The 15,453-nt window shown below is 38.2% G+C and overlaps 1 protein-coding gene across 1 annotated transcript; it reads right to left on the reverse strand.

Moving 5' to 3' along the window:
* Nucleotides 1-1,920: 1,920 nt before the first annotated feature.
* LOC117336022 (putative beta-hexosaminidase) lies at nt 1,921-15,012 on the reverse strand. Its single transcript, XM_033896348.1, has 9 exons — nt 14,886-15,012; nt 9,874-10,602; nt 9,000-9,421; nt 7,822-8,556; nt 6,598-6,835; nt 5,919-6,198; nt 4,929-5,105; nt 4,035-4,083; nt 1,921-2,412 (listed from the first exon to the last, which is right to left on the reverse strand). Exons 1-9 carry the CDS (start codon nt 14,995-14,997, stop codon nt 2,215-2,217), a joined length of 2,940 nt encoding a protein of 979 aa, XP_033752239.1. The 5' UTR covers nt 14,998-15,012; the 3' UTR covers nt 1,921-2,214.
* Between the last annotated feature and the right edge of the window lie 441 nt (nt 15,013-15,453).

The following is a 15,453-nucleotide window of genomic DNA, read 5'->3' on the forward strand; positions in this document are numbered from 1 at the left end:
ACAACTGAACCAACAACAGGTGACAACATTAATAGGAAATGGGACAACTGAACCAACAACATGTGACAAGATTAATACGAAATGGGACAACTGAACCAACAATCGACAAGATTAATACGAAACGGGACAACTGAACCAACAAGTGACAAGATTAATACGAAATGGGACAACTGAACCAACAATCGACAAGATTAATACGAAACGGGACAACTGAACCAACAAGTGACAAGATTAATACAAAACGGGACAACTGAACCAACAACAGGTGACAAGATTAATACGAAAGGGGACAACTGAACCAACAACATGTGACAAGATTAATACGAAATGGAACCACTGAAACAACAACAGGTGACAATCGTCTAGCAAATATGACATGTGACTTATCGCCGGGCAAGATGTATCATCTACATGTGTTTGTCTAGCACAGGGAGCCATACATATGCTGCGTTATTTGGACATATCATGATATATAACAGCGATCGTTAGACATAATATGATACACAAGGAACCAAAAGTATGATCCTGAACGGGCAATAATACGATGTGTAAAAGCGATTGTTAGTTAGTAATGGGGTTTTAATTACATTAAAATTTGGGTTTCCATTAAACTTCGAAGTCTGCCTCCTTGGTGTGTAAATGTCTGACTATGTTATCAATGCACCGGGATTATAGAAAATATGAAAATTTATAAATAGAAACAAATTCCTGATCAGTGTTGGCCTAAGCCTGTCTCGTAACATTCCTGGTATTCATCGAATGGTGTCCTACAGCAAATTCTTTTTTATATTCGGCGACATTTCAGTTCATGTTTGTTTGCAGATAAACATTGCGAGAGCATGATTGATCATAGAAATCGTAAAAAAGAGCGTTTTTGGATCATATTTGATCCTGATGCTCTAACGTAGATCTTTGTAAAGTTAGAAATACGATTTCCTGATGTTAAAGCTGAGCCTAGGGAATCTATTGAACTTGGAGATACGTTGTCTGTGTCGCGTTAAGAGTTATTAGCATGACTAGAATACGGACATGTGACGCTATTGAATTGTTAAATTGTTAGGGAGGCCAAAAAAGGTGTATAGATATTGACCCTGACTTCGACACAATGACCAAACATAATCAGTAAGTTGTCGGGCTGTCGATGTCGTCAATGAAGTCCATTACCTGGTCTTATTCTCCTTGTACCTTTCTAAGGATCTCCATGCTAATCTATATTTGTCGTCCGTATTTGCTCGATTTCGCCTTAATTTGTGCATTTTGATAGAGGAAACCTAAAACTGTACACTATATTGAAGTAAGGTTCCACGTTGCTTGTAAAATTCAGAAATGTAGATTCAGAAAAGTCGCTTATACAAGTCCTAGTTTTCAGCTTGGCATGTTTACTTCGAAATAGGTAAAAAAATGAATAACATAAAATAAGATAAAATTGACTTGGCTTGATACAAATTAAAATTCGAATTCGTGAGGCTTCATGTGTATAATATAATAATAATGCTTTACAGAATTACTTCAAGGAAACGGAAATGTCCTTGGGGCCATTTGATACTGAACAACAAGTCTGATGTTTACCATGCTTAAAATTGCTACATCGCCGTGTTTACACCGCTTCTCACAAACATGCATGACACGGTATCCATGGTAAAACAATACAATTTGTATATCCAATTTACACCAAAAATGAAAGAAACAAAAATGATAATATGAAAGTGCTAAGATCGTTAATAAGGCCAAACAGTGATAAAAATGTACGTTCAAGCCTTTGGAGACTGGTAATTCCAGCGTAGTCTTTGGTATGGTATTGGCTATCCATTTTATCAGAGCTGTGACACCTAACGTTAACAGGCGACAGTAAATTAATCTCTAAGGGAAAAATCCACCAGCAAAACGTTACCAAATATGGCCATTGAAGAAAATAAGACAGTTTTCATATATCTATATTTTATTATAAAACTAATCTACCATAACAGTTCGTGTGATGATGCATCCCCCAGGGATGCGGCCAGCAAGACCGTCACGTGTAAGATGATATAAGATGAGATGTGACGTCATTGTGTCTTTGACACGTGATTCAGAGCAGAAGTTGATAGTGTAGCACTGGACAGCACTAACTGTTGCCGTAACAACCACACAATTTTGTAACTTTCTACTCAATTTGCAGAAACCTTGTAAGACACTGGATCAACGAAGTCCGAGGGAGTACTAATTGTATTCTCGTCAGCCCGTCACTTTGCCTTTAGCCTTTGTTGAGGATTTACGTGATGTTGGAGATAACGTTACACCAGGTGTGGTGGGCGTTGATGTCGACACTGATTTTGATGTGGATGTTGGTCCAGCCCGTCTCATACCGGAAACCAGGCGTGGATTGTACATTATACCGTTAGCTATCAGCTGGGCCATATACGCATTAGGAACCTACAAAAAAGAAAATAACCATAGAAATAATTCGATACATAAAAAAGCGCATTTCTCGCGTAATATTCAGGACAAAAGGAAGTGCCTTTTATTTTGTATTTACATATTTGTATATCAATTAAAAGAGACTATGTTTTTGTGGGGATACTATGCGTTACAGGTACTTCATGTGGTGATTTTCATAAAGATTGTAAGGAATGAGGATCGGGGGGGGGGGGGGGGGGGGGGGGGGGGGGGGGGGGGGGGTCTAATGTCGTATCAAGACTAGTGTCTAATCAATATATCAAAGTAACACAAAATAATACCCAAAAAGCGCTACGAGGGCTGATCGATAAGTTGTGAGCCTCATATTGAAGGATTTGAATTTTCAACAAAAAGCCCTTTAGTATCTATACGCTTTTGTTAGCGATGTTAAGGGTCTCCATGCCACTTTTATAGAACTAATTTTCTTGGCTGTTCAGAAAGTCATCCACTGCATGTATGCCGTCATCATCGGACTGAAGTGGATGCCTGAAATAGCTGTTTTCAGTTTTGGAAATAGATGAAAGTCTGATGGAGTGAGATCAGGTGAATAAGGCGGATGCTCTATCTATTTAAAGCCACAATCGTGAATGGCAGCCATGGCAATGACAGACTTGTGAACAGAAGCATTGTCCTGATGGAATAACACACATTTAGTGAGCTTTCCGCGGCGCTTAAGTTTTATATTTTCCCGTAACTTTTTCAAAAGTGAAGCATAATATGTGCCATTGATTGTTTGTTCCTTTAGGAGATTATCTATCAGCAGAATACTATCTGCATCCCATAAAACCGAGGCCATAACCTTCCAAGCTGATGGAACAGTCTTTGCCTTCTTTGGTCGGGGGGGGGGGGGGGGGGGGGGGGGCAGTGTGCTTCCATTGTTTAGATTGTTGTTTGGTCTCTGGGGTAAAATACTGGACCCGTATTTATCTATAGTGACAAATCACTGAAGAAGGTTGGCAGGATCTTCTTCAAACAGGTTAAGATTAGCACGTGATAATGTGCGCTTGGTGTGCTTCTGATCAACTGTCAGAAGTCTTGGTACCCATCGGGCCGAAAGCTTTCTCATTGCAAGATCCTGGGTCAGAATATAATGTACTCTTTCCTGTTAAATGCCAACTCTACTAGCTATATATCTTTCTGTGACTCGTCTGTCAGTCATACCAATATTATGGACTTTATTGACCATTTCTGATGTTGCAACATTGACAGGCCTTCCAGGATGGGGGTAATCATTAAGGCTATCTCGGCCGCGCTTTAATTCCGCCACCCACCTTTTCACTGTAGCAGTTAAAGGGGACATCTTTCCTTAATGTTGCTACCACATCATTATGGATATACCTAGGTGTTTTTCATGCAAATATTTGATCACTACTCTTTCACCAATTTTGTCCATTTTGCAAAAACTGCTTGTCTTGTTAACTGTTGAGCGCTACCTCGTCGATACAAACAAACCAAATGAGACCAGTCGTTGGGTACACGACCCTGTATAGTCAGAGAATAGTAGGAATTAGAAAGAACACCCTTTAGTACCTCCTTCAATACGAGGCCCACAACATATCAATCATCCCTGGTACAAAAAAATGAAATATTAATAATACCTTTAGATCCAGGCCTTCCATTTCACTGAATCTGTTTCCGGCAGCATTTCTGTAAATAGTAAAAACGGATACATTAAAAAGCTGGATACATTTGTGTATTAGTTTTTTATGATCTGAGGATAAACGTTTTGGTTATGCTCGTTTGTTTGTCGCTTGATTAAGTACCCGTCTCCTTATCCTCGGATTCATCAACTACAAGTTGCGCATCACAATTTAGCGTAATGCTTCCAGCGCAAGAAAAAAACAAAAACAAAACCCGCTAACATAAGATTACCACTGAAATTGGTACATTTACAGTATCATTAGCCTTCTGACTCTCCACGAAACACATCTTAAAACTTCAGGTACAGAATATGTACTTAGACCAGTGACTAGAGATACTATTGCTGTTGTGAGGTGAAAAGCTAGAGTATACCCTAGGGAGAACTGCGCTAATGCCAACTAAGGTCAGCTGTACTTGGAGTTTGAATAACTGGGGAAAGTGGGCTTTCATTTCTGTAGTTTTACTTAAAGGTGTTAGTTTCGGTGAAGCAAATGGCAATTTGAAATATATTTCAAGCTGGAATATACGAATATATTCGTATTACAACAGAGTGGTATACTATATACTAAACATATTACATTATAAAAGGGGAAATGTAATAATCATCCTTTGATTAGATTTCGTAAAATCTGGCTATGAGATGATATCATGAAAATGTATAGAAATATATCTCTAAGTTAGGTGAAAGATGGTAGAGGACCTGTATAATACTCCCACCTGGAGAATACAAAGTGCTCTACTATGATTACTGTAATGGTTTAAAAAGAACATCGCATCCGATTAGACTATTGCCATGTTAATACCCATGTGTACTATTACATCTGAAGGAGCATGGTCTTTGTAACACTTACCTTGTCCTGAAGGTTAGAGTAGAGATGGTGAGATTTGTTATGTCGGTGATAGGTCCGAGATCGGCCCATTGACCGTTGGCACCGTAAACCTGTGGGACAAGTCCGGGGTATTGGACATCCGTCAATATCACACTCTTATTCTTGCTATCGAAAGGATCGTAGAACTGGGGGTCAACACTGCAATCAAAGTAAACACGGTTAACAACAACAACAAGCTCGCATAAAAACCATTATGAATAAAGGAATATATATATATACTTCAAAAGCGGTTAAAAAATAATGTCACTGATATTTTTAAGGTAAAAATTGTGCTGGTAGAGGGAAATGTGTGGCAATGCTGATAAAACCTGATAGATAGAGGACCACTGCCTACTTTGATCACCAGGCCTACACTAGCATACAAATTTATCATGGGTGTCTGTGCAATAGTCAAGAATATTTGACATGATGTACTGGTAATCGACCGATGTTCTATTGCACGAGGCCGAATGATATACTTGTTTTATTACATAATCACTAAAACACAGTTAGATTCACTGAAATCTCGACTTTCCTGTAAGCCTAGAAGTCACCATGACTGTCGTCAGCGGTGTTGACATCTAAGTGACTTAGACGCTTGAAAAGGTAGGACGAAATTCCGAAACGTCACAGGTTTTCAATAGTTCGCACGTGATCATGCAATAGTTATTTCAGCCGTGCAATAGTTCAAAATATAGCGTATGTGTATTGTTAAGGAAAATCAAACGCATTATGTAATAATAGAAACTAGTATTCAGCATTAAAGGAAAATAATCGTAAAGCTATGTAACAAAATCGTGTAACCATTCCACCTCAATCTGACGATGGAACAGTATTTGCCAAGTCTTTTTTTTTTGCCCGAAATGGCCTGCTGGTGAGCAGAGGGAAACCACAGAGCTACAATATTTTACAAGTACAAATGTACTATACAACACGTGCATTATAAATATTTCTAACAGGATCATCACTTACTGAACACCTGGTGGCGGTATACGGTGTAGTATTGTATATGCCTCGAGACGTCTCAGCTCCTTATGCCCGACTATGCTGGCGAATCTGACCCAGTCGTCGTTCTGAGCCTGGAGGTTAGGAGGGACAAATGGCATGGATCTGTTGAAACGTCCTACATAGGAGGATTCCCAATCTGCTTTGTGCCAAGCGCGCTCGGCGAAGGCAAGTAACCGTGGGAACATCAGTCCAAAAAGGTGTTCTTCGCTACGGATCTTGGGCGTCAGAATATGTGCTTGCATGCCTTGAATAGAGATATCGTTGTTTCTATCAACTGTTTTATTGGTTAGCCATTATAATAGGAATATTTTTCTTTCTGTTAAGTTCAAAACTCTGTAAGTTCGTGTACAAACTTGGTAACAAGGCAAATTACCAGTACTCAGGTAAATGCTAATGATGCCATCGATAAGTCTTGAAATAAACCTAAAAGTATAACATTAGAGAAATGGGGAGCTGCTAAAACGCTAATTACAAATCATTATTTTTTACATATCTCAAACAAATCGTATTTTCATCATAAATGGTTAGTTAATATTGACGGCATTATATTATTTGTATTTAGGGATCACGTGTCAGTAGTAAACGTAGTACCGTAATGTGGCTTACATGGACTTAGTCTCAGTCGGAGTCACGTGTAACATACCTGTTATGTTGCCTGGGTAGTCAAGTGGCACACAGTCGTCAGTATCGATACAGCCATTAGGTGTGAATTTGCCGTACCTAAATTCGTCAGGATTCAGGTTACAACAGCGATTGTCAGGCAGGTAGTTGAATACCCTGGTAGCTTGTATGTGACGGATTGCCCAATATGCTCCAGGAATGTTTGGGTCGGGTTCCGGGGCGTGGTCCAAACTAACGTAGTCAGCGGGAGAAAGTATCACCTTGAAAAAAATGTGACATACATTCATATTTGAATTTAAAGTATAATTTGAAATAAAACTCATGCGATTAATTTTATAACGAAGTTTAAATGATTTTGTTCACTCTGATTCGAAATTCAAAGAAACAAATCACAAACTCGAAGCTTCCATAAACTAGTTATGGGAAATTAACTAATTACCCACAAAGCATGTTACTGTACAACATTGTAAGGCGATGGCACAGAAAGTTGTCATTTAGAAAGTTGTTTGTTTGTTTGTTTTGTTTATCGACCCGTGAACAGCCAGGGTCCCCCCGTAGTAGTTAGCGGCTACCTAACCTAACGGTATACGTTTCCGTTTTTCAGCTTCCCGAGAAACACAAACCACCACATCCAGGGAGCGTTGAAAGAAAGAATGAAAGAGTGAAAGAAAGAAGGATATGGTTTAGTAACATGGAATGTTTATCTAACATTGTAATCTGAACATAACTGAAGAGAACTCCTGAGTAGGTGACCGAATAAAAAGAATACAGGACAATAGACAAGAAAATTACATGTTCAAATGTGCTGAACAAATACACACTAAGGGAAATAACTCGTTCTGTACCCTCCTTCAGATACCAAAATCTGATATACATAGGAAGGGGAATAACTCGTTCTGCACAACAACTATTTGTTTGATCGTTTTACACTAATATGAAATGCGTGTCTATATCTACCAGCTTCCATAAAGATCGCCATAAAGCTGTTTTTCACCTAAGACAAATCACGATTAGAAACCCAAAAGGAAAGATATGAAAATCTAGTTACGTGGATTGAAAAGGGTAAAAGGGGAAAGGCTTTGAGTAAGGATGAAATGAATAGGGACACATAGGGAACTTTATGTGTGAGGATTGAAAAAGTTCGATATTTTGTGCCCTATGTTGACATTTTGGGCAGCTTGCTTCCGTAAAATATTTACATGTGCAATATCAATTGTTATTTTCAAATGTCCAAGCAAAAACTTACCTTGTAGCCGACATTAGCCATCACTTGGGCCCTCTGGAACGTCATAGGGTCAAACGAGTTGGTCAAAACAGGGTACAGGTCGATGTTTCCAGGGAAACGTGTACGACTGAATGGAACGAGGATTCCTCCTCTCTCGTCGTTGGTGGGCCAGGCACTGAAGAAATCCTCGACACCACCAAAGTTTACACCGAGGGTGGAGGATATATTCGCCAAACGAGTTGTATAATTTACCTTCATCAACATGAATGGGTCCGGTCCGGTCAGATTTAGTGAATTACAATACGTGGAGTTTATCCTGGTAGCGGCTGGGACGTCATGACCTCCGACGTTGATTAATGTAAGTGGAGATTTGGCCCTGGCGTGGTAACCGATCATGGTCTTAAGAATCTTGGTGAAGAAGGCGTCTACTGTGGGTATACAAGGATTGATAACGGCGTCACTGTACAGGTCTTCGGTCATATAGTGTACGTCGTCCGCGGGGTCGAAGATTCTCATACTTTGGTCACCTGTTCTCTTTTCGTAAGATTTCATAGATACGATTGCAGCTCGCGACTTCCCACCAAAATTGATCCAGGGAATAATTTCAATGTGTCGTCTTTTAGCGGCTTTCAGTATGTCCATGTAATCCTTTCCGGTGTAAAATCCTGAACCTGAAGTGGTGTTGTCGGGTCCAGAGCCAAACTGAGTAAACAGACATGTTGTCTCGTTATGATCATGACAGCGACGTCCTCCAATCTGAAGAAAAGATACTCAATCACTTAACTATCAACTCAGATCGACATTCATGTATACTAGTATATATATAGAAATCATTGGACAAAATTTATTTATATAATTTACAGTGTAATGACAATGCATATATACAAAGGAAGAACTAGTTAGTAAACTGTACATATTTCCTACAGACAGAATGATATTATTGACGTCTGGAAAACACTGGAAACTAGTAAAATTGCGGACTGGCGGGTTTGCGGGTTGGTACTTTGCCGTATTGGCAGGTTATCGCGGTAACATTAATGTCGCATTGGCGTGTTGGCGCTTTGGTGTGCTAGCGCCTTGTCGATGTTTAAATACGCGTCAAGTCGACATTTATCTGTTAAATCAAAGTACAAGACAAATTCAATATTATACAAATTTGCAATGGACTGTTTTAACAGAAACATATTGTTAAGCTGTACCTGTGCAAGCTCGGGGATGTCTGGTACTTCAATACGCCAGCCTTCGTTGTTTGCAAGCTTGAGTTGGAGTTTGTTCAGCTTATATAACGCCATCACATTCAAGAGTTTGATCACCGTTGACTTTGGGTAGAAGTTACTCGCCACATCCAGCATAACTCCTCTGTACGGAAAACGTGGTTCGTCTGAAATTTCCATCTCCTGGACGGTACCATCGAATGCGAGAAGACTGAAAAGTGTTTGGATGCCATTGAACACACCATGGACAGTATTTCCGCCGATTTCGATCCTTGGGGGTGTGGACTTTACTCGAAGGAGATACCGTTCAGGGCTCTCGGTGGCGGGTCGGTTTCTGCGAATGTATAGTTGGATGACGTCCTTGCTGCCTCGCTTCTTGTTCTTGATGGTTATCCCACTGATGGATTCTACCAATACAATGATATTACAGTAAATGTGTAAAGTAGATACATTCCAAGGTTAAATCACCATGCAAGTTGATAGTGATATCAATTCTATAAATTATCTTAAAAGCCACTTTGACCAAGTTAACATCTGATGTGTTTTTATACCAGATACTTAGGAAATACCAAAGTGTACATATAGTAATCATCATATGTGATAAGTTGCTGACATTCTAGTGTCTCGAGGCCTATCGGTAGGGCACCCCATACTAAACAAACTTTTCAAAGAAACTACAAACAATGATCCCCAACAGGCGGGGATGAACATTTGAAGCCCCCACCCCCACCGGACCTGATTTCTTCCAATTATATATTGATGCCATTGTATATCAAACAAATTACATCTTGTAATTGTTTAACAGATATTCAAAAATGTCGTGTTAATGTAACTAAAACAGATATAATGGTAATCTTACTTTTGAGATATGTTGCCACTCCGGCTAGACGTCCGTCTCGGTCCCGGTCGATCGACCACTTGTTGTTGACGTTAACTTTTCCAGTCTTGAGTTTCTGTTCTAGAGGGGTGGGGATGACGGAGTATTTGGTGGCGTTAACCGCTGTGAAGTTGTATCCCGTATATCTGTTCCACAGGCCAAGGGGAGTTCCGTACAAATCGGTAGGAACACTTCTCATCCATTTCAGAAAAGTGTTGTGTGGAGTGACAAAAAGTGGGACATCATTCTTGGTATTCTGTATGATGGCGGTGTGCGTGCCGTTAGAGAGGTACCAGTTAGGATATACATCGTACCGACTGACGGCCGTGTTGGACGAGAGGAAAGACACGTTTCGGGTCTCCCCAGGACCCAGGGGCTGTGATTGATAGGCTGGGTTTGTACCGACATACGGCTCAAATTTAAACATGCATCCTTTAACGTGTGTAAGGGTGATGTTTCCTGATAGAATGAGCCCTCCACCGAAGTATTGAGCTGCCGTTGTGTTGTAATAAAGGGGTTGAATCAGTGGGTTGTGACAGAAGTATAAACTCCACCCTGACGCGGGGATAGAGTTGTTGCCGACGTTGGCTAGAGATATGTTGGCGAGGAAGGAATTCCCGTACACAGGACTGGGCGGGTTGTGGCGGTCCACATCATAGGTGATGGCTATATCCTTGGCCAACTGGTCAATGTCAACTGTAAGCACGAGCGCTGCAAGAAGAAGGATAACTCGTACAAGGATTGCACATGACGCCAAAATTTAATTAAACTAAATTATACGGCCGCAGTTTTATTGACGTGTGGTTATACATGTAAAATATCACTGGGGAAATTAAACGGTTTCGTAATTAGTGACAGAGGGCTCTGTTTGTGGTGATTATTCGATATTAGCTGTAAGATTACATTGAGTAAATTGGCTATAGATACTTTAACAAAGTAATAAGTATACACGCATGTATTCAATGCGGGTAATTGATGTTGTGGAAATTATGATTACATACAATCTGATGCCACTTATAGATATACAGTGTATGTTACATTACAGTAAAGAAAATATCTCCCAACACCACAAACAATGAAGAGCAATAAGGAATACATTTCGCGGTACATAAAAAGCAAATTACGTGACATAAACACCATTGTTTCATTTTATAATTTATCTGGCGCTTCGATTACGAACTTGACTTGGAAAGCTGAAATTTGTGTAACATCTAAACTAAACTATGTACCATATTGCCAAGATAAAAACCGTACAGTACCACAGCTGACCTGTCTGTTAATGGACAAAATAATATATAGTTGCTCTCTACATCAAATAGGAACAGCTGATCGAAATGTACTCCGCGTGTAACTGAGGACAGATACTATAGTGTACTGATACTGAATTAGAAATGTGTAATGTCTCTCTGATGTGTTGAAAAACACAAAGAAATAAAAGAATCTGAATCTAGAAAAGAGTCTGATCAGGACTTTGTCAAGCACAGGTAAGTCAATCATGTTACTTTTAACAAATGTTTATTAAAATAAAATCATCTCACTGACATATCACATCAGTCATCAAGTTAATAAAACGTAAAAACCAAGTTATAGTCATGTAAAGTTGGTATTGACTTTCCATGTTGTCCTGTCTGACATGACAATATAATTAAAGGTTAACAGTGATACAGTTCGTACGATAGTCGACCAGTCACAAAGTCAGTCATTTCCTGGCTATCATGATTTTTTTTATACATTTTTGAAGATTTTTTTTTTTATTTAGACAGATGACTTGATGAAACTGGTAAAAACACGTTATACATCAAAACGTTTAAAAGCGATTTAACATGCACTTTGTGTGGTAAAAATACAGGTCTGAGGAAAATCACGCATTTATTATTCTGTCCGGTCGAAACGAGCGAGTGACAGGCCTCGGGATGTCGCCTGAGGCAATGCGTGATCCGTGTCCAATGATAACAGACTGTTATGTTGACATTAGCGGTACATTAACATCGGTTGGCGGAGGAGTAATCTTGACAAAATATATGATCGCGTGCCATACTGTTACAGTATTAACGCTCGCGGCAAATAAAGGAAGCATGCTGAAGAAGTAACATTTCCGTGATGTTCATCAGAACACAACTTTAAACATTCTCCATTTTTCATCACTGTAGCAAAAGAAGATATTTCCGGATAGCGAAAAACCGCCTACTCAACAAGTTGTATGTAGCTGAAGTAAGGTTTATTATATAACTATATGATATGTTAGAATGACAAACTGCTAAACAGACTTCAATTTAAATCTTTAATAACAAAGGGAAAAGGAAGAAAACAAAACTTCCGTGTAACTATGTGAAAAAAATGTCATACATCACATGTAATTAACGTTTTGTTTGTGATGTCACAATGACTCCGTTTGCCTTTATGCACTTAGATACAATGTAAAACGACCAGGATACCAATAAAACCGTCAGGTCAATTCGGTTGTACCCAAAACATTCATGTATTTGGTTGTAAATAATGTACGAAATGTGGATCGAATTGTAGTACAGATATAGTCAGCCCAGCTGGACCTGTAGTGTATTGGGATATATATATATATACGAAATGACAAAACAAATTAACTTGTTTAGTACCTATCATAGATTTGCGAGGCTATTGGCCCTCTCATCTCGATTCAGAAGAGATTTTATACATGCGATAAATATCTTTACCAGTCAAGTAAGTGATAGTTTTATGAGAACGGGAACTATAATCTAACTAAAATGAAGATGTTATAGGTTTATACATACAGTAAATAGTTTTGACCAAGGCCAGAGAAGTAAAAGACTAATTCGTACAGTAAATCTGTTTCCATAGACGTACATATGATGATATAATATATATAGGTATTTGAAATATCATAGTGAAATGAAACACCTTTTGTATTTATCAATTTTCAAGGGTTCGATGTCAATATAAGCACGGAATACTGAAATACATTGATATCGGGAACAACAATTCCATAACTTAGTAAAGTTCTACAGATATTAGAGTTTAAATAAAACTCAATATGAACCGAATTTCTTCCACAAATATGAAATATAAATTTATTGATGCATTCATTTTCCTTCATTATTGATATACACGTCATACAAACCATACAAATATGAATAATTAGTAGATTGTTACTGGGGCTTTGTACGTGTTACTAACTGGGTCATTATTAGTGACAGGATGGTACACAGATCTGATCGATGTCTAGGCGAGCACTTTGACATGTTTTTATGTAACCATCGGCACTGATCACTACCTATCATTACTACAAAGAAAGGTGATTAGTTAATGTAACAGAACGCATGCCGTTACGTCATAACCCTTTGTTTGTGTGTGATGTCACCAGACTGTTGTAGCGGCGACAGGTAACAACCGTACCTGTCAAGATAGATAAGTACTTTATACAGATTCGCTAATCGGCTATGTACAAGCATTTTGTTGTATTTCCGATTACATAACTGTACCACAGGAAAAAATACGTGTATTTTTTTTTTATTGATGCATATCGCGTGAAGTATTCTATTGTCATGAATCCGGTACATATCAGACCATGTTAACATTGATCCAGAAATGTATGAAAGGTACAAAGTCTTACACTAAGTGCTAAAGAGATATCTTGGATTTATTAGAGATATCGCTTGTTGCTATCTAGAACAAAAGTCTATAAAGAGTTTACGCGAAATATCTTAAGCAAAAAGGCAACGAAAAAATATTGATATCTGTAATTCAAATTGAGATATCTCTGAAATATGAAAAGTTATCTCACATAATTTTGTAAAAGATATATATTTAAATGATTTGAAAATATTTGAAACGGCGCGAAATATATACTATTTATATCCTATAGATATATCTTTAACAAATATCTTCACACATGAACAATAAACAGATGGTATTAAGAAATATTGGATTTGTTTAAAAATAATTTTATGTTCAAAGAAATGTACGTTTTCAAAAGTTAATTCAGAATGTTTTAGAGGTATATCTAAATTAAATAGATACATCTCTTTAATAATTAAATCAAATAATTAGATATGTAATACTTAAATGCAATAGATATATCTAAACAATATATATATATATATATCGTAACAAATAGAAATGCACAATATGCATTGTAGCAAAAATATATGGGATATCTCTATTATTTATAACATATCTCCATTTTAGAAATGTCTCCCTAAGTATACAAGATATCGTTTATGACAGGAATGTTAAATTGGCTTCCCATTCAGCGGGAATGATATCTTGATCGACTCTCAGACTCTAAGCAAAGAAATATTTTTGAACAATTATCATGTTTTTTTTGCACGCCAAATACACTGATTACATTTGTCATTAATGAGCATCTATGGAAATATTTGGAGATCTATGGACATATTTCGACATCTATGGACATATTTCGACATCTATGGACATATTTGGAGATCTATGGACATATTTGGACATCTATGGACATATTTGGACATCTATGGACATATTTGCTAAATTCTGTGATTAACCGTATTCCTTTTAGACAAAGAAGATAGAAAAATGGTCTGAGTGCGACATATGGTAAATTATCTATTATCTATCGCTACATTTTACATTCTCAAAGTAAAATTCGGGTTTTTATAACATATGACTGTAGTATTGTTTATGGTGTGCCAGTGTTTTATGTTACCATACTTTGCATTAGACAGACGACTTCGACAGGATATTTGAGAGCAATGGCATATTTACATAACAGACCGAACACTTTAAGCACGAGAAAACATTTTACCCAATATACTGGAACAAAATGTGCCAAAAAGAGATCAATCCGAAATTCAGGGTAAAAGCGGAGACCGACAGGTAAAAATATAGACGACATCTTATCAACGGGAAAGGGGCGTAGTCCCTCCCCATCTCCCACCCCTCCCTAACGTTAAAGCGCATAGTAATCATTACCTGCTACACCCATGATACACCAAAGAAATTATTTTGAAAATTTTTCAACTTACCGACATGCAATGCCACAATAAGGAAGGGTATATATGACTTGACCATCATGGTCAGCTTCTTGTCTGGCCGGAATGGCGGACGGAGTGATCGAGTGTAAGGGCCGGTCAGCATTAAATACGTCCAGTTGATGGCTTGACCCCAACTGTTGGTACGTCACATTAGCCTGTTGTTCCCTGACAGCTCCATAAATAAATAAAGTGCCGGGCGGACAATTGACCATCAAACCATCAGTGACGTCATCAGACGTCCGAGCTTACCTGTCCAGTACTGGTCAGCCCCAACATTTGGTGAACGTAAGAGAGGGGCATAAGCACTATACATATTTGTAACTATGATGGAGTTTCTTTTAAAATGCGCACATTGCAGACTTGTTATGACGTCATTACATCCATTAACAAGTGACCTTAGCTATTATCAGTATATATATGTGTGTATTGTTATTGTTAGAAAGTAGATACATTCATTTGCTATTTTTAGGAGATGTATTCTCATTGTAATTAATGAAGTGCTATTGGAAGGCAGTACATTGGGAATTTTACATATCTTACTTTCATGGATATTTATTAA

The sequence above is a fragment of the Pecten maximus genome, chromosome 10 (genome assembly GCF_902652985.1).
Source record: "Pecten maximus chromosome 10, xPecMax1.1, whole genome shotgun sequence".
NCBI lineage: Eukaryota > Metazoa > Mollusca > Bivalvia > Pectinida > Pectinidae > Pecten > Pecten maximus.